Here is a 27,753-nt window from a genome sequence, read left to right on the forward strand (position 1 = left end):
CTACCATCATTTAATTTCCCTTCATTCACTTCCGGAAGTTTACTCGAAAGATGAGTGAACCATCCCTCACCTCATTTGTTATAATATATTTGGTCTGACAGAGGTTTAGATGACACCCAGAATGCATTGTATAATGTCAACAAACATGGTGCCACACATAGCTGGCAAATAGCTAGCATTAACTCATCATAATCAGTACAACCTTCAAAAAAGTACATTACAATCTATGCAAGAATCGGAATGCATAATTTGTCACCAGTACTTGAAAACATGAATAAAACTGTAAATACATTATGCTCCATACATACATACGGTATGCCAAAGTAGAAACGACAACACGATATACAGATAATAAGGCACTTACTTTGATTGGAACGCACACATGTTGTCACGCCCTGACCTTAGAGAGACTTTGTTATGTCTCTTTTTGGTTTGGTCAGGGTGTGATTTGGGTGGGCATTCAATGTCCTTTTTTCTATGATTTGTGTTTCTATGTTTTGGCCGGGTATGGTTCTCAATCAGGGACAGCTGTCTATCGTTGTCTCTGATTGGGAATCATACTTAGGCAGCCCTTTTTCCCACCTGTGATTGTGGGTAGTTGACTTTGTTAGTGGCACTATAGCCCTCGGAAGCTTCACGGTCGTTTATTTTGTTTCTTGTTTTGTTAACTGTCCTGTGAGTGCATTCTGACATAATCCGCATAAAAAAGCTGGGGGGACTGTTAGAGATGTGAAAATGTTAAAAGCATGATCAGTGCACAAGGCCACTCTAAAATGAGCAGTTGTCACACAACACAATGCCACAGATGTCTCAAGATTTGAGGGAGCATGTTGACTGCAGGAATGTCCACCAAATCAAATCAAATTTTATTGGTTACATACACATGGTTAGCAGATGTTAATGCGAGTGTAGCGAAATGCTTGTGCTTCTATTTCCGATCGTGCAGTAATATCTAACAAGTGATCTAACAATTTCACAACAACTACCTTATACACACAAGTGTAAAGGAATGATTAAGAATGTGTACATATACATATATGGATGAGCGATGGCCGAACGGCATAGGCAAGATGCAGTAGATGGTATAGAGTGCAGTATATACAGTGGGGAGAACAAGTATTTGATACACTGCCGATTTTGCAGGTTTTCCTACTTACAAAGCATGTAGAAGCATGTAAAATCCAGAAAATCACATTGTATGATTTTTAAGTAATTAATTTGCATTTTATTGCATGACATAAGTATTTGATCACCTACCAACCAGTAATAATTCCGGCTCTCACAGACCTGTTAGTTTTTCTTTAAGAAGCCCTCCTGTTCTCCACTCATTACCTGTATTAACTGCACCTGTTTGAACTCGTTGCCTCTATAAAAGACACCTGTCCACACACTCAATCAAACAGACTCCAACCTCTCCACCAATGGCCAAGACCAGAGAGCTGTGTAAGGACATCAGGGATAAAATTGTAGACCTGCACAAGGCTGGGATGGGCTACAGGACAATAGGCAAGCAGCTTGGTGAGAAGGCAACAACTGTTGGTGCAATTATTAGAAAATGGAAGAAGTTCAAGATGATGGTCAATCAACCTCGGTCTGGGGCTCCATGCAAGATCTCACCTCGTGGGGCATCAATGATTATGAGGAAGGTGAGGGATCAGCCCAGAACTACACGGCAGGACCTGGTCAATGACCTGAAGAGAGCTGGGACCACAGTCTCAAAGAAAACCATTAGTAACACACTACGCCGTCATGGATTAAAATCCTGCAGCGCACGCAAGGTCCCCCTGCTCAAGCCAGCACATGTCCAGGCCCGTCTGAAGTTTGCCAATGACCATCTGGATGATCCAGAGGAGGAATGGGAGAAGGTCATGGGTCTGAGAGACAAAAATAGAGCTTTTTGGTCTAAACTCCACTCGCCGTGTTTGGAGGAAGAAGAAGGATGAGTACAACCCCAAGAACACCATCCCAACCGTGAATTATGGAGGTGGAAACATCATTCTTTGGGGATGCTTTTCTGCAAAGGGGACAGGACAACTGCACCGTATTGAAGGGAGGATGGATGGGGCCATGTATCGCGAGATCTTGGCCAACAACCTCCTCCCTCAGTAAGAGCATTGAAGATGGGTCGTGGCTGGGTCTTCCAGCATGACAACAACCCGAAACACACAGCCAGGGCAACTAAGGAGTGGCTCCGTAAGAAGCATCTCAAGGTCCTGGAGTGGCCTAGCCAGTCCCAGACCTAAACCCAATAGAACATCTTTGGAGGGAGCTGAAAGTCCGTATTGCCCAGCGACAGCCCCGAAACCTGAAGGATCTGGAGAAGGTCTGTATGGAGAGTGGGCCAAAATCCCTGCTGCAGTGTGTGCAAACCTGGTCAAGAACTACAGGAAACGTATGATCTCTGTAATTGCAAACAAAGGTTTCGTACCAAATATAAGTTCTGCTTTTCTGATGTATCAAATACTTGCAATACTTGTCATGCAATAAAATGCAAATTAATTACTTAAAAATCATACAATGTGATTTTATGGATTTTTGTTTTAGATTCCGTCTCTCACAGTTGAAGTTGTACCTATGATAAAAATGACAGACCTCTACATGCTTTGTAAGTAGGAAAACCTGCAAAATCGGCAGTGTATCAAATACTTGTTCTCCCCACTGTACATATGAGATGAGTAATGTAGGGTATGTAAACATCATATAAAGTGGCATTGTTTAAGTGACTAGTGATACATTTATTACATCCAATTATTAATTATTAAAGTGGCTAGAGATTGAGTCTGTATGTTGGCAGCAGCCACTCATTGTTAGTGATGGTTGTTTAACAGTCTGATGGTCTTGAGATAGACGCTGTTTTTCAGTCTCTCGGTCCCATCTTTGATGCACCTGTACTGACCTCGCCTTCTGGATGATAGCGAGGTGAACAGGCAGTGTCTCGGGTAGCTGTTGTCCTTGACGATTTTTTGGGCCTTCCTGTGACATCGGGTGGTGTAGGTGTCTTGGAGGGCAGGTAGTTTGCCCCCGGTGATGCGTTGTGCAGACCTCACTACTAGAGGTCGACCGATTATGATTTTTCAACGCCGATACCGATTAATCGGCTGATTTTTAAAATGTATTTGTAATAATGACAATTACAACAATACTGAATGAACACTTATTTTAACTTAATATAATACACCAATAAAATCATTTTAGCCTCAAATAAATAATGAAACATGTTCAATTTGGTTTAAATAATGCAAGAACAAAGTGTTGGAGAAGACAGTAAAAGTACAATATGTGCCATGTAAGAAAGCTAACGTTTAAGTTCCTTGCTCAGAACATGAGAACATATGAAAGCTGGTGGTTCCTTTTAACATGAGTCTTCAATATTCCCAGGTAAGAAGTTTTAGGTTGTAGTTATTATAGGAATATTTCTCTCTATACCATTTGTATTTCATATACCTTTGACTATTGGATGTTCTTATAGGCACTTTAGTATTGCCAGTGTAACAGTATAGCTTCCATCCCTCTCCTCGCCGCTACCTGGGCTCGAACCAGGAACACATCGACAACAGCCACCCTCAAAGCAGCGTTACCCATGCAGAGCAAGGGGAACAACTACTCCAAGTCTCAGAGCGAGTGACATTTGAAATGCTATTAGCGCTCATCCCGCTAACTAGCTAGCCATTTCACATCGGTTACACCAGCCTAATCTCGGGAGTTGATAGGCTTGAAGTCATAAACAGCGCAATGTGCTGTTTGAATGAATGCTTACGAGCCTGCTGGTGCCTACCATCGCTCAGTCACTGCTCTATCAAATCATAGACTTAATTATAACATAATAACACACAGAAATACGAGCCGTAGGTCATTAATATGGTCGAATCCGGAAACTATCATTTCGAAAACAAAACGTTTATTCTTTCAGTGAAATACGGAACCGTTACGTATTTTATCTAACAGGTGGCATCCATAAGTCTAAATATTCCTGTTACATTGCACAACCTTCAATGTTATGTCATAATTACGTAAAATTCTGGCAAATTAGCTCGCAATGAGCCAGGCGGCCCAAACTTGCATATACCCTGACTCTGCGTGCAATGAATGCAAGAGAAGTGACACAATTTCATCTGGTTAATATTGCCTGCTAACATGGATTTCTTTTAGCTAAATATGCAGGTTTAAAAATATTTACTTCTGTGAATTGATTTTAAGAAAGGCATTGATGTTTATGGTTAGGTACACATTGGAGCAACGACAATCCTTTTTCGCGAATGCGCACTGCATCCTTTATATGAAACGCAGGACACACTAGATAAACTAGTAATATCATCAACCATGTGTAGTTTTAACTAGTGATTATGATTGATTGATTGTTTTTTTATAAGATAAGTTTAATGCTAGCTAGCAACTTACCTTGGCTTCTTACTGCATTCGCGTAACAGGCGGGCTCCTCGTGAGGCAGGTGGTTAGAGCGTTGGACTAGTTAACCATAAGGTTGCAAGATTGAATCCCTGAGCTGACAAGGTAAAAATCCGTCATTCTTCCCCTGAACAAGGCAGTTAACCCACCGTTCCTAGGCCGTCATTGAAAATAAGAATGTGTTCTTAACTGACTTGCCTAGTGAAATAAAGGTGTAAAATAAAAAACAATAAAAATAAAAAATCGGCGTCCAAAATTACCGATTTCCGATTGTTATGAAAACTTGAAATCGGCCCTAATTAATCGGCCATTCCGATTAATCGGTCGACCTCTACTCACTACCCTCTGGAGAGCCTTACGGTTGTGGGCGGAGCAGTTGCCGTACCAGGCGGTGATACAGCCCGATAGGATGCTCTCGATTGTGCATCTGTAAAAATGTGTGAGTGTTTTTGGTGACAAGCCACATTTCTTCAGCCTCCTGAGGTTGAAGAGGCGCTGTTGCGCCTTTTTCACCATGCTGTCTGTGTGGGTGGACCATTTCAGTTTGTCTGTGATGTGTACGAAGAGGAACTTAAACTTAAACTTTTCCACCTTCTCCACTACTGTCCCGTTGATGTGGATAGGGGAGTGTTCCCTCTGCTGTTTCCTGAAGTCCACGATCATCTCCTTTGTTTTGTTGACGTTGAGTGTGAGGTTATTTTCCTGACACCACACTCCGAGGGCCCTCACCTCCTCCCTGTAGGCCGTCTCGTCGTTGTTGGTAATCAAGCCTACCACTGTAGTGTCATCTGCAAACTTGATGATTGAGTTGGAGGTGTGAATGGCCACTCAGTCATGGGTGAACAGGGAGTACAGGAGAGGGCTGAGAACGCACCATTGTGGGGCCCCAGTGTTGAGGATCAGCGGGGTGGAGATGTTGTTTCCTACCCTCACCACCTGGGGGCGGCCCGTCAGAAAGATGCACAGGGTGGGTTCGAGACCCAGGGTCTCGAGCTTAATGACGAGTTTGGAGAGTACTATGGTGTTGAATGCTGAGCTGTAATCGATGAACAGCATTCTTACATAGGTATTCCTCTTGTCCAGATGGGTTATGGCAGTGTGCAGTGTGATTGCGATTGCGTCGTCTGTGGACCTATTGCGGCGGTAAGCAAATTGGAGTGGGTCTAGGGTGTCAGGTAGGGAGGAGGTGATATGATCCTTGACTAGTCTCTCAAAGCACTTCATGATGATGGAAGTGAGTGCTACAGGGCTATAGTCATTTAGCTCAGTTACTTTAGCTTTCTTGGGAACAGGAATAATGGTGGCACTCTTGAAGCATGTGGGAACAGCAGACTGGGATTGGGATTGATTGAATATGTCCGTAAACACACCAGTCAGCTGGTCTGCGCATGCTCTGAGGACGCGGCTAGGGATGCCGTCTGGGCCGGCAGCCTTGCGAGGGTTAACACGTTTAAATGTTTTACTCACCTCGGCTGCAGTGAAGGAGAGCCCGCAGTTTTTGGTAGCGGGCCTTGTCAGTGGCACTGTATTGTCCTTAAAGCGAGCAAAAAAGGTATTTAGTCTGTCTGGGAGCAAGACATCCTTATATGAAATGTAACTTAGTAAAATCTTTAAATTGTTGAACGTTGCGTTTATATTTTTTTCAGTATAGATACTTCCAGTCAATTTGGGTATCCAATCTATGGGATATTGCAACTCAATATGCTAGCATAGCCACCGGAAGAAGGGGTGCTGAATCACCCCCTGATATATAAAAGAAGAAAACAAATATCCACCAAATTAGTACACTAAGCCTTTATGACTCCTGTATGAGTGGAGAAAAATACTCGTCAGCAGACAGCAGTAGCTCTCCAGACTGAGGTTTGGCCACACGTGTTTTATACAATTGCCTAACAGGTATTTTACTTTGTGGGGGGTTAAGTGCCTTGCACAACGACAGGAGATGGTACAAGGGATCAGAGAGCAGCCTCTCAGTGTTGATACCACATTACACTTACAGTTTTATATGTACATAAAAAGTAAGCGCCAATTGTTGGTCATGGAAATTTAGTTAAGAGTCATGGAGAAGTCATAGAAAAGTCATGAAATTCCAACTGTCAAAATGTGAATGTGTAAAGCGTTGGTAGACAGGCGCTAATGTGTCCCTCTCCTCATTGGACTGTAGCCTATTACTTAATATAACTGGTGTTACACTGTAATGTTTTTATTGTAAGAGAAACAAAAACATTCTGTTATATTCCATTATATTCTTAAAATATATGTGTTGACTGATGTAACGGTTTTGACTTGAGGTTGTTGTTTGTAGGGGTGTCAGGTAGGTTGTGCCTACCAGAGAAAATATTGATTTCTCCTTTTGGTTTGGGAGGGAATGAGTCCCGTCTGGTCCGTCAAGTCTACACCAATACAAAGGACTCAAAAGTCTGTAAAAGTCTGTATGGAAATACACTTTTCACAAACCCTTAAAACATTGGAAATAACTTCAAAACAAATGTGTTCTTTCGCTTGGGTTGTATTAGCAACATAAATGATAACAAACACATAATAATATAACAAATAATCAGCTCTGGTTCCTCCAGAAAAGTCCTGTACCTCGGGCTTAAAAGAGTCCAGCCCGGTAAAGGAGTTAAGGGAAGTCAAGTGACCTTAGTCACGCAATGTTTGTCCGTTCATACAAGTGTAGCGTAAACCCAGTCTCTTTTCATACAATCAAAATATCAAACTCTTTTACCACACAATCATAAAGAGTATCACATCTCAATACATCTTCAACTACAACTGATCACATAAATCATCACGGTATACATCACACCGAAACAAATTAAAAACCATATGCAAAAAAAGTTGTAGTCAGTCAGTAAGTCAGACAATCCAATCCGCCAACAGAGTAGGAAGGCCATGAAGAACCAGCTGAGACCAACTGAGATGTGTAGTCCAAAGGAAGCAATGAGTGGATCTGATCCTGGTTAAACTTGAGACAAAGCACACTTTTAAATACAACAAAACAAACGGAGTAAAGAATCTTCGGAACTGAGGGTTGAACACATCCTCATTCGCACCACCATCACAAACCCCACTTTTGCGCAGCTGATGCTGGCTATTTAATTGGGAATTGAAGGGGAAGCGCCCTATTGGAAATTCAGGGCCGTCACACTGAATATACTGTTGGGTTCTGAGAATATAAAATATACTTATTCATTGAGGGAGAGAGGGGAATGTATAGCGTTTACATTCTGTCCGGATATGGTAGTGTTAATTATCAGGTATCCTATTGAAATATTGAGTGCTAGCATCTAGAGGGTCTGCACCCAAAGTTAATGGTTATCTATTTATTTATTTATTTATTTTTACATTTTATCCCATTTTCTCCCCAATTTTCGTGGTATCCAATCGCTAGTAATTACTATCTTGTCTCATCGCTACAACTCCCGTACGGGCTCGGGAGAGACGAAGGTCGAAAGCCATGCGTCCTCCGAAGCACAACCCAACCAAGCCGCACTGCTTCTTAACACAGCGCGCCTCCAACCCGGAAGCCAGCCGCACCAATGTGTCGGAGGAAACACCGTGCACCTGGCCCCCTTGGTTAGCGCGCACTGCGCCCGGCCCGCCACAGGAGTCGCTGGAGCGCGATGAGACAAGGATATCCCTACCGGCCAAACCCTCCCTAACCCGGACGACGCTATGCCAATTGTGCGTCGCCCCACGGACCTCCCGGTCGCGGCCGGCTGCGACAGAGCCTGGGCGCGAACCCAGACTCTGGTGGCGCAGTTGGCACTGCGATGCAGTGCCCTAGACCACTGCGCCACCCGGGAGGCAAAGTTAATGGTTATCTGTAGAAGGAATGTATATGATCAGTGCAATTAAGCTTGGATTGTACTGAGTGTAGGGAAAACGATCACATGTGGCAGGCACTGATAAGGGGAGAGAGCCGTGGATTAGCGATTGAAGGGGGTCCAGGTCAGGTCACATTAAGGGAGAAGGTGGTGTTTAGAGAGAAGGAGGAGATTCCACCCCAAATTGGGGTATATATACCACCTCTGGTGGAACCATGTCTTTGTTCAGCTGTTCGATCCTTTGGGATGAATAAACTTGGTTTAAGCTTTCATAATGTCCTTCGGTTTCTTACACTGATATTTAGAACCTAACAATACGCAAGTGATGTCTGATAAATTAACAAGTTGATGGTGCACTCAAAGAAGCCTCAGTTACTAAGCACAGATAAATTAAACTCAAAACATGATATTCTGTTATATTGAAATACATTGCACGCTATACTGCGGTATGACGCAACTTTTAAATGAGTAGCCACTGTACTAATGTTTTAAGGAAGACCAAGAGACAGCCCTAGACAGCCTCAGGGGAAGGAAGGACACACCTGCTGGGACCCTGCAGCTTCTCGGGAGTTAACTTGGAAACTCCTAAAATGTCACCAGTGGCCAGCCCGCTGGGCTGATGAAGATCTTTTAATAAAGACAAAAAGGTTAATGAAGGCGAGGCACTGGAGTGCGTTATCGCTGGTCTCTCTCTGTCTCTCTCTCTTTCTCTCTTTCTCTCTTGCTCTTTCTCTCCCTTTCCTCTGCTGTCTGTGACTAAGGGGAAGACTTGACCTTGTAGGATCAGAACACTAAGTGGATTTTTAATCCATCCCGTGCCCTCTAGACTGGCGGGGAGCCGCCTGTTATTTATAGGTGAAATGTCATGTCTTTCCTAACGAACACTTCTTATTTTTCTCCTCAAAATAATGGCCCATCCAGTCAAATATATTCTGCACAAATGAGGAAGCGGGCATTAATCAGCTGACTTCATTTTGTAGGTGGCATTATTTATAACGCTAGATTTGCATAATGAGATTATTTTGTTCTGATCAATAAACCATTCAGAACATTGGTCCTATGTGGTAGGTAGTATGCCTTAAAGCTTCAAAAACCTTGTTATTTTCCATTTTATTGATTTATCTTGTGTCATTGAGTTTGTACCGTAATATTCTGGCCTTTCAGTCCTTGATACCAAAGCATATYTGCCTTTTTATTTTGCCTGGTTAAAGAATAAATACAGTACATAAACCATTGCTCCCTTTCAGATGTTTTTTTGTCAATGAGAATCACGCCACCGGACACGAGCGCTAACCAAACTGTCAGCAGTGATCTTCAGTGTAATGTTTGGTTTATTACTCTGGACTGGCCCCCACTCTGTTGATGGAATGGGCCTTGTTATCAGCATTTAGACAGCTCTCACTAACGCCTTCTCAATCGATACCCCCTTCATTGTCTTCAAGGGGCTTAGTAGTCGATCAATGCTCAGCTGTGTGACCCCTCTCTCCCCCCCTCCGCCTGCCTGCTCCTAAAACAACCATCACTACACCTCAACACTGCTGCTGCACAGTGCTGCCTGCTGACGGTGGCCTTGGGATGATAGACAGCACTGTTAAGTCAGTTCCCTCTGTCCACCCAGCATCTACATTATCTATACACTATCTCATTCTCCTTCATCATCAACTAGCTCCTTCTTCATCATCCTTTATCATCCTCACTCTGCCTACTGTATGTCACACATCAAAACGTCGTCTTCTTAATTTGATCTTCTTTCCTGCTCCATGATTCGATTTTGTGACCTGATGCCTTTCAAAACACAATGTTCACATATCACACCCTCAAAGATGATACCGTTGTTTCCGATGTGAAAAGGAAAACTGTAAGATATCTATCTATAAGATATGAGCTTGTCTTTCTGTCACTTATTTGAAGTCCAAAGTACTTGTCTTGTGGTAACTTTACCTCAGTCTGTTGAAGGCACTCTGTACAGAACAAATTTCCTGCTTGATGTCAGTTTGAGTACCGGTAACTCGTCACTGCACACTTGAGTGAAACAGACACTAATTAGTGTGATGAAGTGAGGGCTTATAAATAACAAGTCCCCTTTCTCTGTTCTCAGTGTGTCTATTGGGATCAGCTATGTCCTAGCTGGCAGTGAGGCCTACGCCGCTCTTCTACATGTGAGGTAAGTCTGCAGTGACAAAAAACACAAGGGCAGTGACAGACATATCATAATGGTCAAAATATTGTCTCATTATAGTGTGTGGTTAGTTTCCATGTTCTACTGTTTACTCTTTACCCCTTTTGAGGTGTAAGTACTTCTCATAGTCTTTGCCAATTATGACTTCAATAGGGCGGATGAGTGATTAAATTAGGGTTCAAATTTTAGGATTAGGGCCATATCAGTAAAGCTAGACCATTTGGCTAACAAGGTCCTCTTTATCTAATTGGCAGTGCAATTGACAGCCTTCAAACATAACACTTAGCTTGAGTTGTGCTGTCATAAAACTAGACTATTTTGAGAATATCGTAATGGCTGTCACAACATAATTTCTCAGGTAAATTGATTGGGAATTTAGCCATGACACTGGGGTTGACACCCATTCTCTTACAATAAGTGCCATGGGYTCTTTAGTGACAACAGAAAGTCAGGACACRCATTTAACATCACCCTACACAGGACAACGTCCCCAATCACTGCCATGGGGAATTGGGATATATWTWTTTTTTTWACCAGAGGAAAGAGTGCCTCCTACTGGCCCTCTAACACCACTTCCAGCAGCATTCCAGGGACCGACCAGGACCAACCCTGCTTAGCTTCAGCAGAAAGCCAGCAGAGGATGCAGGGTGGCATGCTGCTGAAGCTAAGCAGGGTTGGTCCTGGTCGGTCCCTGGAATGCTTCATTACCCATTAGTACATTAATTAAGCGTTATACACTGAGTGTATAAAACATTAGGATATAATATTGAGTTGCACCCCCTTTTGCCGTCAGAACAGCCTAAATTTGTCGGGGCATGGACTCTACAAGGTGTCGAAGCGTTCCACAGGGATACTGGCCCGTGTTGACTTCAATGCTTCCCACACTTGTGTCAAGTTGGCTGGATGTCCTTTGGGTGGTGGACCATTCTTGATACACACGGGAAACTGTTGAGCGTGAAAAACCCAGCAGCTTTGCAGTTCTTGACACACTCAAACCTGTTCACCCTCTGAATGGTATACATACACAATCCGTGTCTCAATTGTCTCCATTCTTCAATTGTCTCAAATCCTTCTTTAACCTGTCTTCTCCCCTTCATCTACACTGATTGAAGTGGATTTAACAGGTGACATCAATAATGGATCATAGCTTTCACCTGGATTCACCTGGTCAATCTGTCATGGAAAGAGCATGTGTTTTTAATGTTTTGTACACTCAGTGTGTATGTAGCTGCACACCTCAAGCAAATTAGAACACAATGTTTTTTAATAGTAAGTCTTAAGTTTTAGTCGAGATGTAAGGAAAGCATAATTATGACCACACCATGATGTTTAAACACGAACATAAAACATTGTGGCTTTTTGTGTTTTATTTATATATTTATTGGATTCGGGCAGTAGGTCCTTGTGAATATTGCTCCTCATGTTTCTGTAATTTTGTAAGACTGTTTCTCTTTAAAGTCTCAGTCTTTAGAAAGCTTTGCTTTGAATAATTCATTCCCTTTTATCATTACTCTAAATGTTTTACTTTTAACTCATATTTGAGATTTCTCCAGTAACTACTGTCGTAACTGAAAGGATTATGGCCTCTGTCTGTACGAGAAAAAATTATTTTCGCACAACTTGAAACACCACAACTTAGAAATGCACTCATTATATCTTGCCCAAAGGCAGGGTCTCTTTTTCAGTATAAACACCGGTTTTTACAAGAAGAACAAAACAGAAATAATACTTTATACAATATCTGAGAAATCCTTTTGATATAGAGAATACATTATTTTTGTTTTTCTCACTACACATATCAAGATTCACATTGTCATATATTAATGAAAAATAAATTGTATTTCTTTAATCTATTCATATGACAACATATAAAATAGGTGCTTCTTTTTCTCCAACATCTTAGAAATGAAATCAAAGGTGCCCTTTCAAAAAGTAACCGGTAAAATTCAAGTCAGTATCTGTCAGGTTCCATGTTGAAGTGGCCATCAGTATTCAGCACTAGCTCCACACATAAACAGGAAAATTGAATAAGTAGACTCTGGTAGCCTCTCCAAGAACAGCATACGGTATCTTAATTCAATAAAAAAAGTGCCTCTAATTGCAACCTGGTGCTAGTTTCTGTCATTTCTGCTGGGTCTGTCCTTGAGATAATTGCGTATCTCAATCTCTTTTGCCAGTCTGGAAATTCTGTTGGGCCTCTGATGGGAAATGGTGATAATGTTTGAGGAACAGGATAGTTAGTTCTATGTATAGTCTTTCATACACTGTATTTCCAGGTTTGATGAGTTGTTTGTTTGGATGTTTATATTTTTTATTAGAAATGATCTTAACCTCTTATGTGAAAGAGTGTGAGGTATATCACCAAGGCTGATATCTAAAATCATCTCCTAAACTTGCCTTTTACCTCCTAAAAGTTGTTCTGATGTTCCTTTTGCCCTTGAGTTAGGTGCAGCTCGGAGTACAGAGCTTTTTCATTTTAATTAAAGCACTTCCTCTAGCTTTCCTCTGAAAACATACACTAGAGACAAATTCCACAACAAGAAATAATACTCTGTTATCAGGCTGAAAGGATCCATTTATCTACCAAGCAACCAAACCATGAAAGCACTTTAAAGTTCCTCGGATATGAATAATTAATCTGTTTATTTATCTGGGAAAATTATCCTTAAACGCTTTGAGCTGTGTTATTGCTTACTGCTTACTGCTATCTCTCCTCCTCTCCTCTTGGTGTGGCCTGCTAGAGTATTTCATTTGAAAAGTGCTTTGTGAAGAGGAGCCCTGGGATGGCAGGCTGATGAATCTACACAGACAGCTAGCCTCACTTTATTATCATACTAACATATATCCTCCTGCCTCTGTTTAGTCTGAAAGGGCATGGGTTTGAATAGCCAAACTGCCCAAGAGTAGTAAGTTAGTAAGTATTAAGAGTAACACTAATAAGGGATGTTACTGTTGTAAAGCTATTCAGAGTCATTCCTGAGAGCTATTTATTGTTTTTCTGTGATGCAAAAATGTATAGTTTGTGATTTAAACGGGGTGAGTTCATTATCTTCTTATTTAGCTTCCTGCTTGAGTATAAGACTGTCTATATTGCTCATTAGTTAGTAAAAGCCAGCAAAGCCAGCCTTAGATGTTTTTTTTCCAGTGAGTTTGTAGTGAGCAATTCAGTTTCTTTTCCAGTGAGCTTGTAGTGAGCGATTCAGTGATTCAGTCCAGGTTTTAAGAATGGTTCTTGTTTCCCTTATGGCGGTATGCCCAATCATGCTACTCTGGTGTGGTGTCAGCTCAAGCGTGCAGAAATAAGTATGTTACAGACAAATCCACACTGTCAATACTCCCATCTGGACTATGGATGCTTTTATTTCACACTGTCACTCTCCCCACACAGCCTACAGTGCCTTCGGAAAGTATTCAGACCCCTTGATTTTTTCCACATTTTGTTACGTTATAGCCTTATTCTAAAATGTATTACATTTTTTWAAATCCTCAGCAATCTACACATTATACCCCATAATGACAAAGCGAAAACAGGTTTTTAGACATTTTTGTGGCGCAGCGGTCTAAGGCACTGCATCTCAGTGGTAGAGGCGTCACGACAGACCCTGGTCCGATTCCAGGCTGTATCACAACCGGACGTGATTGGGAATCCCATAGGGTGGCGCACAATTGGCCCAGCGCTGTCTGGGTTAGGGCTTGGCTGGGGTGGGCCGTCATTGTAAATAAGAATTTGTTCTTAACTGACTTGCCTTGTTAAATAAATAAAAAACTGAAATACCTTATTTACATAAGTATTCAGACCCTTTGCTATGAGACACGAAATGGATGTCAGATGCATCTCGTTTCCATTGATCATCCTTGAGATGTTTCTACAACTTGATTAAAGTTCACCTGTGGTAAATTCAATTGATTGGACAGAATTTGGAAGGGCACACACCTGTCTATATAAGGTCCCACAGTTGACAGTGCATGTCAGAGCAAAAACAAGCCATGAGGTTGAAGGAATTGTCCGTAGAGTTCCGAGACAGGATCTGGGGAAGGGTACCAAAACATTTCTGCAGCATTGAATGTCCCCAAAAACACAGTAGCCTCCATCATTCTTAAATGGAAGAAATTTGGAACCATCAAGTTTCTTCCTAGAGCTGCCCACCCGGCCAAACTGAGCAATCGGGTAAGAAGGGCCTTGGTCAGGGAGGTGACCAAGAACCCAATGGTCACTCTGACAGAGCTCCAGAGTTCCTCTTTGAAGATTGGAGAACCTTCCAGAAGGACAACCTTCCAGAAGGACAACCATCTCTGCAGCACTCCACCAATCAGACCTTTATGGTAGGGTGGCCAGATGGCAGCCACTCCTCAGTAAAAGGCACATGATAGCCCGCTTGGAGTTTGCCAAAAGGCACCTCAAGACTCTCAGACCATGAGAAACAAGATTCTCAGGTCTGATGAAACCAAGATTGAACACTTTTGGCCTGAATGCCAAGCGGCGCATCTGAAGGAAACCTGGCACCTTCCCTACTGTGAAGCATGGTGGTGGCAGCATCATGCTGTGGGGATGTTTTTCAGCGGCAGGGACTGGGAAATTAGTCAGGATTGAGGCAAAGATGAAGAGAGCAAAGTACAGAGAAATCCTTGATGAAAACCTGCTCCAGAGAGCTCAGGACCTCAGACTGGGGCAAAGTTTCACCTTCCAACAGGACAACGACCCTAAGCACATAGCCAAGACAACGCAGGAGTGGTTTCAGGACAAGTCTCTGAATGTCCTTGAGTGGCCCAGCCAGAGCCCGGACTTGAACTCGATCTCTGGAGAGAACTGAAAATAGCTGTACAGCAACGTTCCCCAACCAACCTGACAGAGCTTGAGAGGATCTGCAGAGAAGAATGTGAGAAACTCTCCAAATACAGGTGTGCCAAGCTTGTAGCGTCATACCAAGGAAGACTCAATGCTGTAAGGTTCTTCAACAAAGTACTGAGTAAAGGGTCTGAATACTTATGTATATGTGATATTTCAGTTTATTTATTTTTTGCAAAAATTGCAKAAAAAAAKWGTTTTTGCTTTGTCATTATGGGGTATTATCAAAACAAATCAAATCAATGTATTTTTCACATGCCGAATACAACAGGTGTAGACCTTACATGTCACTCGGGACTAGGTGGGTGAAGGAATCAGACGCAGAGAGTTCCACTTGCGAAAAGTGCTCCTTTACTATTGCACACAAAAAATTAACAAGCCCAAACATACAGGGCGCAGCGAACAACTTGAATAACCCAAAACACAGGGTGCCAAGTAATTAGAAAAAATGTATACACCTCTACCTAAAACACACACACGTAACATAAAGACAATCCCGCACAAAACAAGTGCGGGTCTACCTACTACATATAGGGAAGCTCATTAACCGAAAACAGAAACACAGGTGAAACTAATAAGACAAAACAAACAGACAAATGAAAAAAGGGATCGGTGGCGGCTAGTAGGACGGTGACGACGACCGCCGAGCACCGCCCGAACAGGCAGGGGAGCCTGTGACATTACAGTGAAATGCTTACTTACAAGCCGTTAACCAGTTTTAAGAAAATACAAAAAAAAGTAAGAGATAAGAACATCAAATAATTAAAGAGCAGCAGTAAATAATAATAGCGGGGCTATATACAGAGGGTACCGGTACACAGGCAATGTGCGGGGGCACCAGTATCGAGGTAATTGAAGTAATATGTACATGTAGGTAGAGTTAATAAAGTGACTATGCATAATAACAGAGAGTAGCAGCAGTGTAGAGGGGGGGGGGGCAATGCAAATAGTCTGGTTAGCCATTTGATTAGCTGTTCAGGAGTCTTATGGCTTGAGAGTAGAAGCTGTTTAGAAGCCTCTTGGACCTAGACTTGGCTCTCCGGTACCGCTTGCCGTGGTAGCAGAGAGAACAGTCTAAGACTAGGGTGGCTGGAGTCTTTGACAATTTTTAGGGCCTTCCTCTGACACCGCCTGGTATAGATGGATGGCAGGAAGCTTGGCCCCAGTGATGTACTGGGCCGTACGCACTACCCTCTGTAGTGCCTTGCGGTCGGAGGCCAAGCAGTTGCCATACCAGGCAGTGATGCAACCCGTCAGGATGCGCTCGATGGTGCAGCTGTAAAAAAAAATAAAGGATCTGAGGACATATGCCAAATCAATTCAGTCTCCTGAGGGGGAATAGGTTTTGTCGTGCCCTCTTCATGACTGTCTTGGTGTGCTTGGACCATGTTAGGTTGTTGGTGATGTGGAGGCCAAGGAACTTGAAGCACTCAACCTGCTCCACTACAGCCCTGTCAATGAGAATTGGGGCGTGCTCGGTCCTCCTTTTCCTGTAGTCCACAATCATCTCCGTTGTCTTGATCACGTTGAGGGAGAGGTTGTTGTCCTTGCACCACACGGTCAGGTGTCTGACCTCCTCCCTATAGGCTGTCTCATCGTTGTCGGTGATCAGGCCTATCACTGTTGTGTCATCTGCAAACTTAATGATGGCGTTGGAGTCGTGCCTGGCCGTGCAGTCATGAGTGAACAGGGAGTACAGGAGGGGACTGAGCACGCACCCCTGAGGGGCCCCCGTGTTGAGGATTAGTGTGGCGGATGTGTTGTTACCTACCCTTACCACCTGGGGGGCGGCCCATCAGGAAGTCGAGGATCCAGTTGCAGAGGGAGGTATTTAGTCTCAGGGTCCTTAGCTTAGTGATGAGCTTTGAGGGCACTATGGTGTTGAACGTTGAGCTGTAGTCAATGAATAGCATTCTCACATATAGGTGTTCATTTTGTCCAGGTGTGAAAGGGCAGTGTGGATTGCAGTCGAGATTGCATCATCTGTGAATCTGTTGGTGCGGTATACAAATTGGAGTGGGTCTAGGGTTTCTGGGATAATGTTGTTGATGTGAGCCATGACTAGAGGTGGACCGATTAATCGTAATGGCCGATTAATTAGGGCCGATTTCAAGTTTTCATAACAATCGGTAACATGCATTTTTGGGCGCCGATTACATTGCACTCCACAAYGAGACTGCGTGGCAGGCTGACTACTTGCTATGCGAGTGCAGCAAGGAGCCAAGGTAAGGTGCTAGCTAGCATTAAACGTATCTTATAAAAAACAATCAATCTTAACATAATCACTAGTTAACTACACATGGTTGATGATACTACTAGTTTATCTAGCTTGTCCTGCGTTGCATATAATCGATGTGGTGCCTGTTAATTTATCATTGAATCATAGCTTACTTCGCCAAACGGTTATTTAACAAGCGCATTCGCGAAAAAAGCACTGTCGTTGCACCAATGTATACCTAACCATAAACATCAACGCCTTTCTTAAAATCAATACACAAATATATATTTTTAAACCTGCATATTTAGTTAATAMTGCCTGCTAACATTAATTTKTTTTAAGTAGGGAAATTGTGTCAATTCTCTTGCGTTCTGTGCAACAGAGTCAGGCTATATGCAGCAGTTTGGGCCGCCTGGCTCGTTGCGAACTGTGTGAAGACCAACTTTGCCAAACGGGGGATGACTTAACAAAAGCGCATTTGCGAAAATAGCACAATCGTTAAACGAATGTACCTAACCATAAACATCAATGCGTTTTGTAAAATCAATACACAGAGGTATATTTTTTTAACCTGCATATTTAGTTAAAAGAAATCCAGGTTAGCAGGCAATATTAACCAGGTGAAATTGTGTCACTTCTCTTGCGTTCATTGCACGCAGAGTCAGGGTATATGCAACAGTTTGGGCCGCCTGGCTCGTTGCGAACTAATTTGCCAGAATTTTACGTCATTATGACATAACATTGAAGGTTGTGCAGTGTAACAGGAATATTTAGACTTATGGATGCCACTCGTTAGATAAAATACGGAACGGTTATTTTACGGAACGGTATTTCACTGAAAGAATAAACGTTTTGTTTTCGAAATGATAGTTTKCGTATTTGACCATATTAATGACCTAAGGCTCGTATTTCTGTGTGTTATTATGTTATAATTAAGTCTATGATTTGATATTTGATAGAGCAGTCTGACTGAGCGGTGGTAGGCAGCAGCATGCTCGTAAGCATTCATTCAAGCAGCACTTTCGTGCGTTTGCCAGCAGCTCTTCCCTGTGCTTCAAGCATTGAGCTGTTTATGACTTCAAGCCTATCAACTCCCGGGATTAGGCTGGTGTAACCGATGTGAAATGGCTAGCTAGTTAGCGGGGTGCGCGCTAATAGCGTTTCAATCGGTGACGTAACTCACTCTGAGACCTTGAAGTAGTTGTTCCCCTTGCTCTGCAAGGGCCGCAGCTTTTGTAGAGCGATGGGTAACGATGCTTCGAGGGTGACTGTTGTCGATGTGTTCCTGGTTCGAGCCCAGGTAGGGGCGAGGAGAGGGATGGTAGCTATACTGTTACACTGGCAATACTAAAGTGTCTATAAGAACATCCAATAGTCAAAGGMATATGAAATACAAATGGTATAGAGAGAAATATTCCTATAATAACTACAACCTAAAACTTCTTACCTGGGAATATTGAAGACTCATGTTAAAGGGAACCACCAGCTTTCATATGTTCTCATGTTCTGAGCAAGGAACATACATGGCACATATTGCACTTTTACTTTCTTCTCCAACACTTTGTTTTTGCATTATTTAAACCAAATTGAACGTTTCATTATTTATTTGAGGCTAAAATTATTTTATTGATGTATTATATTAAGTTAAAATAAGTGTTCATTCAGTATTGTTGTAATTGTCATTATTACAAATAAAAATAAAAAATCGGCCAATTAATNAGGAACATACATGGCACATATTGCACTTTTACTTTCTTCTCCAACACTTTGTTTTTGCATTATTTAAACCAAATTGAACGTTTCATTATTTATTTGAGGCTAAAATTATTTTATTGATGTATTATATTAAGTTAAAATAAGTGTTCATTCAGTATTGTTGTAATTGTCATTATTACAAATAAAAATAAAAAATCGGCCAATTAATCGGTATCAGCTTTTTTGGCCCTCTAATAATCGGTATCGGTATGGGCGTTGAAAAATCATAATCGGTCGACCTCTACTACAGACGCGAGTGCTACGGGTTGGTAGTCATTTAGCAGGTTACCTCAGTGTTCTTGGGCACAGGGACTATGGTTGTCTGCTTGACACATGTTGGTATTGCAGACTCAGACAGGGAGAGGTTGAAAATGTCAGTGAAGACACTTACCAGTTGGTCAGCGTATGCTTGGAGTACACATTCTGGTAATCCGTCTGGCCCTGCGGCCTTGTGAATGTTGACCTGTTTAAAAGTCTTACTCACATCGGCTGCAGACAGCGTGATCACACAGTCGTCCGGAACAGCTGATGCTCTCATGCATGTTTCAGTGTTACTTGCCTTGAAGCGAGCATAGAAGTTATGTAGATTGTCTGGTAGGCTTGTGTCACTGGGCAGCTCTCTGCTGTGCTTTCCTTTGTAGTCTGTAATAGTTTGCAAGCCCTGCCACATCCGACGAGTGTCGGAGCCGTTGTAGTACGATTCGATCTTAGTCCTGTATTGATACTTTGCTTGTTTGATGGTTCGTCTTAGGGCAGAGCAGGATTTCTTATAAGCTTCCGGGTTAGAGTCCCGCTCCTTGAATGCGGCAGCTCTACCCTTTTGCTCAGTGCGGATGTTGCCTGTAATCCATGGCTTCTGGTTGGGGTATGTATGTACAGTCACTGTGGGGAGGACGTCATCAAATCACTTATTGATGAAGCCAGTGACTGATGTAGTGTACTCCTCAATGCCATCGGAAGAATCCCTGAACATATTCAAATCAAATCAAATTTATTTATATAGCCCTTCGTACATCAGCTGATATCTCAAAGTGCTGTACAGAAACCAGCCTAAAACCCCAAACAGCAAGCAATGCAGGTGTAGAAGCACGGTGGCTAGGAAAAACTCCCTAGAAAGGCCATGACCTAGGAAGAAACCTAGAGAGGAACCAGACTATGAGGGGTGGCCAGTCCTCTTCTGGCTGTGCCGGGTGGATATTATAACAGAACATGGCCAAGATGTTCAAATGTTCATAAATGACCAACATGGTCAAATAATAATAATCACAGTAGTAGTCCGAGGGTGCAGCAAGTCAGCACCTCAGGAGTAAATGTCAGTTGGCTTTTCATAGCCGATCATTAAGAGTATCTCTACCGCTCCTGCTGTCTCTAGAGAGTTGAAAACATCAGGTCTGGGACAGGTAACACGTCCGGTGAACAGGTCAGGGTTCCATAGCCACAGGCAGAACAGTTGAAACTGGAGCAGTAGCACGGCCAGGTGGAGTCGGGACAGCAAGGAGTCATCATGCCAGTAGTCCTGAGGCATGGTCCTAGGGCTCAGGTCCTCCGAGAGAGAGAAAGAAAGAGAGAAAGAGAGAATTAGAGAGAGCATTACTTAAAATTCACACAGGACACCGGATAAGACAGGAGAAGTACTCCAGATATAACAGACTGACCCTAGCACCCCGACAGATAAACTACTGCAGCATAAATACTGGAGGCTGAGACAGGAGGGGTCAGGAGACACTGTGGCCCCATCCGATGATACCCCCGGACAGGGCCAAACAGGAAGGATATAACCCCACCCACTTTGCCAAAGCACAGCCCCCACACCACTAAAGGGATATCTTCAACCACCAACTTACCATCCTGATCTTTTGCCACGAAATTTCCGCTTCCTTCTCCAGCGAATGCGGGGGATCTGGGCCTGGACGGGTGTCTGTAGTACCTCCCTCCCGTCTGACTCATTGAAGAAAAACTCTTTGTCTAATCTGAGGTGAGTAATCGCAGAAGCTCTTTTCGGTCATAAGAGATGGTAGCAGCAACATTATGTACAAAACAAGTTACGAACAATGCGAAAAAGAAAAAAAAATAGCATGGTTGGTTAAGAGCCGATAAGACGGCAGCCATCCACACTGGCGCCATCTTCATATTATGTGTAGATTGATGAGGAAAAAACWACTTCATCAATTTTAGAATAAGGCTGTAACCTAACAAAATGTGAAAAAAGTCAAGGTGTCTGAATATTTTCTGAATGTACTGTATGCTGCCCCCAGCCTCCCAGCACACCCTCCCCTCTGTACCCACATGCTTACAGCGCACATTTGGGAAAACATGCAGACAAATCATGGCCTTCAAAGCAAATCTATTTCAAAGAGATGTGTGGGACTAGACAAGGGGTTTATTGATTGTCTGTTTTAACTGTCGCAGTAATATTCAGCAGCTCAGCAGTTAACAGTGGAAAGAGCTCTTTATGATAATATATTTGGGGAAGAAAATAATGCTGTAAGCAGGAAATCACAAGGAGGATCGATAGATTTCAGAATTCAAAGCATGAAATAGCCTATTCATATCTGGCTGCTAAAAGTTATACATACATTTATAGTACAGGTGTATCAGAAATGTGTATTTTATACCATGCATAACCAAGCATTTATTTAATGTTGACTGAATTCAGCCACTCGACTATACTCTCTGTTAATGCATCTGGACAACCTCAAAGCAAAGCTCATCACATATTGTCTTTGGCTGAAAAAACCTCAGTCAGGAACATCAGACAGGCTACAGTCCATTGACTTTGAAATCATACAGGGATGAGGGGATGGACAAAAGTTTCAATCAAACGCTGTTACAGTACACACTCTACACTGAGAGTACAAAACATTCATATTGAGTTGTACCCGCCATTTTGCCCTCAGAACAGACTATTCTGTTCTGAGAATAGTCAGGGCATGGACTCTACAAGGTGTCGACTCTACAAGGTATCTTGCCCATTCACCCTCTGAATGGTACACATACATGTACACAATCTCAATGTCTCAATTGTCTCGAAGCTAAACAATTTCACCTGGATTCACCTGGTCAGTCTATGTCATGGAAAGAGCATAATGTTTTGAACACTCTGTGAATATTATTCAGGACATATTTTTAACTAGTACATATACTGTATGTACAATAGGCTAAGAATAGGGTTGAAGTCCCCTCCTGTACTCCCTGTTCACTCATGACTGCACGGTCAGGCACGACTCCAACACCATTAAGTTTGCAGATGACACAACAGGGATCACCTGATCACCGACAACGATGAGACAGCCTATAGGGAAGAGGTCAGACACCTGACCGTGTGGTGCAAGGACAACAACCTCTCCCTCAATGTGGTCAAGACAACGGAGATGATTGTGGACTACAGGAAAGGAGGACCGAGCACGCCCCAATTCTCATTGACAAGGCTGTAGTGGAGCAGGTTGAGAGCTTCAAGTTCCTTGGCGTCCACATCACCAACAAACTAACATGGTCCAAGCACACCAAGACAGTTGTGAAGAGGCATGACAAAACCTTTTCCCCCTCAGGAGACTGAAAAGATTTGGCATGGGTCCTCAGATCCTTAAAAGGTTTACAGCTGCACCATCAAGAGCATCCTGATGGTTGCATCACTGCCTGGTATGGCAACTGCTTGGCCTCCGACCGCAAGGCACTACAGAGGGTAGTGCGTATGGCCCAGTACATCACCGGGCCAAGCTTCCTGCCATCCAGGACTTCTATACCAGTCGGTGTCAGAGAAAGCCCTAAAATTGTCAAAGACTCTAGCCACCCTAGTCATAGACTGTTCTCTCGGCTACCGCACGGCAAGCAGTACCGGAGTGCCAAGTCTAGGACCAAGTGGCTTTAAACAGCTCTACCCCCAAGCCATATGACTCCTGAACAGCTAATCAAATGGCTAACCAGACTATTTGCATTGCCCCCCCCCCTCTACGCTGCTGATACCTCTTTATATCATAGCATACTCACTTTAAAACTCTACACCTACATGTACATAGTACCTCAATTACCTTGACACTGGTGCCCCGCACATTGACTCTGTACCGGTACCCCCTGATATAGCCTCGCATGTTATTTTACTGCTGCTCTTTAATTATTTGTTACTTTTATCTCTTACTTTTTTTAGGTATTTTCTTTAAACTGCATTGTTGGTTAAGGACTTGTAAGTAAGCATTTCACTGCAAGGTCTACACCTGTTCTATTCGGCGCATGTGACAAATACAATTTGATTTGATTTGAAGGGGAATTGCAGTGCAAGAGCACAGGGACACTTGCCTGGGTGTTCTGTATTGTAGCAGCTGTGGCAAGGTGGCTCAAGTGTGGAGTCAAAGTGAGCTCCCTGTATCTTTGTTTTTTTCTTCCTCTGCATGTGAATTTGGCTGTAATTACCTTTATCAGTTTGAAGAGGTCATTTATTTTGTTCTACCCCAGTAAATACATAACCTGAATATTATTCAGAGTAACTGTATCTAGTTGGACTGGGTGCAGCCTATGTGAATGCTTGAGTGGTTTATTAAGAACATGTTATTGGCTTGGGATATCTGCTGGATATAGGCTCAGAGAGCAGGCCAGTTATTGGAGAGAAAACCCCCAGTGAATTTCAAGTGATCCCCCTGTAGGCACTAATCAATAGGTTATTTCAGTCCCTCTTAGTGGGATTCACCGTCCTCATCGTCCATTTTCCCTATAGTCAATAGGGAAAACCATTTACTTTGTGTGCATATCAAAATTGCTTGCCTTCCAACAATTTATGTGTAGGCTCTTTTTATGTGATTACCGATGCTTTCTGCTGATTAAGGGAAACTAAGGACAGGTCTTTGTTGAAAAAGAATGGTGTCTCTTTAGAAAAAGATGCACAGCTATTAGCCTAACACAAAAAAAATGTCTATTAATCTTGGGAGCTATTCTGATTGTGTGCCATTAATGCTGTGGTTTGRCTGTCTGTCTGTCTGTCTGTCTGTCTGTCTGTCTGTCTGTCTGTCTGTCTGTCTGTCTGTCTGTCTGTCTGTCTGTCTGTCTCTACCTACAGCCATATCTATGTCATTCCTGGGTTTACCTGGACACTCTCTCTTGGAATCCTGCTGGCTCAGATGGTCATTCAGCCAATCACGTCGCTACTGACCCTCCTGAAAGGCATCATGCTGATCATCACAGTAAGTGTGTTCCGTTTCAATAAGTCATCCTGGGATTCCGATCTACTGCACATTGTTGCTAATTATGTAAATCATAGTTTGCATTCAAAGAGAAACTGGATGGATTTTATTACAGGCATTTTTTTATCATAGGCTCAATTTCCCAAGATGACAATGTTGAACGATGCTGTATATGTTACAGTGTTTTATAGTGTAAAAGGGGTTTTGGATTCTGCTCAGTTTGTCCTTCCCATGTTTACGGCTATGCCTTAATTATTCTCATGAGGTGACTGCTCCATTAGATTACATAAAGAGTCATAAAGATGAATAGAAGTTCATCCACAGAGATGAAGGCAGGGAGATGACACAGCAGTCATAATGGGATGTAATGATTAAATAATAATGGTTTCTGACATGTGATTTATTAGGCCAAAGAAACTCACAATGTGAGCACACCTCTATCTTTCAACCCCCGAGGTAAGAAAGGAATGAAATACACATTATTTATCTTAATGAAAATACCAGAGCCTGTGAGTGAAGTCTCGTACCCTCAGTAGTTGAATGCAAATACAGAAATGCAATAAAAACTCATATTAAAGTGCCACCTCTGAGAGATTGTGATGGATATTGTTGCAGAAGATTAGATGATTATATTACCTCCACAGGACCTTTGTTTGATATTGGCAAACTTAATATAATACCTGGAATATTTGATATCAATTAACAGTCACAGTCCTTGATCCTTCTCAGATTTACCCTAGCGGTTCATTTATGGTTTCACTCTCTGCCAGTGCCAGTCGCTGTTTAGTTGATTCTAGAAACATCATCTACTGTAGTGTGAATATATCAGTGACACACTGTTCTGTGTTGATACTATGAATAACCACGCTCAGTCATTCATCAAACAGGGGAGTTGTCCTCTTGCCAGCTGACACCTAGGTACTTGACATTAGTTTTCATCCACGTCTCATCAGTGGACAAATAGGCCTCATCACTCACCTTCATTGATGTATTATCCTTGTCCGTGGCGTCTGGGCTTATCTGTAATTTAAACGCTTATCATTTGTGTGTGCCAGCTTTATGGGCTGCAGTAGGAGCCGCCCCAGTCTCCAGTTTGGTCACACTGTGAATCGCAGCACATCTAAGCAGCAGCTGGATCCATCCAGAGGCAGGCATGCAGGCAACCCTCTTTCAGGGCCAGGCCCCACACTACATCAGCTAGAACCAAACCCCATTACATACTGGGGGKCATATCTGATCTGACACTGTTGAATGAGGCACTACTGAAATGTGTTCCACACCTAAATGTACAACATCATTAAAATGTAATGGGAGGGCTTTTATTTTATTTCCCTGCCAGTAAWAGAATCAAACAGTCAATGACCACACATTAACTTTAGTGATAATAGTTGTTTTTTGTTCACAATCCACCGATATGCACCCTCTCTCTATCTCTCGTTCCAGTTCCTTGGGTAACACATAATCCACAGATACTCCTAGATCCTCTCCTATTGGGTCCTTCATCTCTGTTTCCAGTTCTGTAAGGCTGTAAGGGTCAGGAGTAATGTTAAACAGTCTGAGAAAGATGTGTGTCTGGCTGCCAAGCCTGCAATTGAAAATGCAAATGAGTTCGATGGCTGCCTGGAACTCATTAAGAGGAGACCGGGACAGGAAGTGTGTTAGCTGCTGGCCTGCTAATTGCCACCAGTCAAGGATTTACTGTTAAGGTTGGCTTGGCCGCCTTTAACTTCTACTGAAATGAATAATCTGATATATAGATCCATTAAAAATGCATATGGTTTCTTACTTGGATTTGGCTTCTGTTTAAATGTATTAATAATGCATAGGAAAAGTAAGACAATGGTCTGGCGTGCTAGTTAAAAAACCTATGCGGTCATAATTCAACAATTCTGCCGCTTTAAATAATCATCCGTAATGGATTTCCATCTTAGAGGCTGAGAGAATAGCGGCTCTCTCTAGGGTGGATGTAAAGCCACTCTGTCCCTGGTTGGCAGACCTAGATAAGGCTGCTGAAGGCAGGGTTATGAACGTTGAGGTTGATTACCCAGTCAGAATTCAAGGACAGCAATCAAGATTGCATGTTAAATAAATGACTGTAATGTTATTATGACTGCTGTTTGAGCTGACAGTGCAGTCATTACTGTCCTTTTTACTCTGTCTCTGTAGTCAGTCTTCTGTCACATTACATGCTGGGAGTTAGGATGCAAGTGGCATGGTAGATTTTTCACTTCATGCAGATGGCACAGGATCCCACTGTGTGTGTAACACGGGCGGCCATTCGATTTTTTCAGGTCAGTGATTCTCAATGTCAGAAACGGTGTCAAAAGCACTGCTGGAGATGTTCTAGTCCGTCGCTACTGTTGGCTTAGCCAGAACAATAACAGGATGCCACATGCCACAAGGTTGTGGTCTCTTAGCTTTGTATAATTATTGTTGAGTTATCTGACACAAAAATTACTCAAGGTGTTAGGAAATGGTGCAAACATAGTCCTTAGTGTTATTTTCTATCCTGTGTCCATGTATTTGCCCTATTGCTACATGCGTAGTAGAATGCCTAGTCTATACTAGCAATTTGAAAATGGTTAGTCTCATTCTGGATCTGTTTTTGATTAACATATTAACTTTACACTACACACACACTCTAAATCTAGGTAGTGAGAAACACTTAGTTTCAAGTTATAGATATTCATTTACACAAAAAATTATGTGGACACCCCTTCAAATGAGTGGATTCGGCTATTTCAGCCACACCCGTTGCTGACAGGTGTATAAAATCGAGCACACAGCCGTGCAATCTAAACAAGTCCTTAAACTTTTTATAAAACCACCCAAGTTTTTTGTCAGGACAGAATGTATTATTATGGAAAGTCAAAGTTTTATTGTCTCTGCCACTGGAAGCCAGAAATGCAACAGAAGTTTTGTTGTAGTTGTTGTTGGTAATTGTTCTTATCTGATGGTACTATCTTGTCGACTCCCCTATCTACAGGAAGCTCTGCTAGATGCTTTTGTTGAATAGCTAAGAGCTGGAGTTTATCATCTCCGTCTCTCTCTTTTTATGTCATTAATGGTACCACAATGGTCCCAAAATATAGATTTCTACCTTGTGATGTTTTATTCATTCTGTGTGCAGCTTCACACACACACTCAGTCACTCACAAACATACAGTGGTAATCTGTAAGGTTGTAACCTCATCATAACAATTCACTGGCAGACTGGTAAATCATTTTGCTTGGCTGTCACTGCTCGTAGGGGACCTGAAATCTCTTGGCCGTGTGGATGGCAGTATTCCTCTAATCAGAGAGAGTTGTTRCCAGTGTGTCTCACAATATCTGCCAAACTCTGATCAAAT

The 27,753-nt window shown here is 42.5% G+C and overlaps 1 protein-coding gene across 1 annotated transcript in view; it reads left to right on the forward strand.

Annotated features, from left to right (window-relative positions):
• The window catches only part of si:ch211-51h4.2 (uncharacterized), a 114,363-nt gene that overhangs the window by 36,071 nt on the left and 50,539 nt on the right, over positions 1-27,753 (forward strand). Inside the window, exons 7-8 of the mRNA XM_024003621.2 lie at positions 10,333-10,398; positions 24,280-24,403. Of these exons, the coding sequence (XP_023859389.1) occupies positions 10,333-10,398; positions 24,280-24,403 (190 nt within the window). The remainder of the gene's footprint in view (positions 1-10,332; positions 10,399-24,279; positions 24,404-27,753) is intronic.

This window comes from Salvelinus sp. IW2-2015, linkage group LG16, assembly GCF_002910315.2.
Source record: "Salvelinus sp. IW2-2015 linkage group LG16, ASM291031v2, whole genome shotgun sequence".
In the NCBI taxonomy this organism is placed as follows: Eukaryota; Metazoa; Chordata; class Actinopteri; order Salmoniformes; family Salmonidae; genus Salvelinus; species Salvelinus sp. IW2-2015.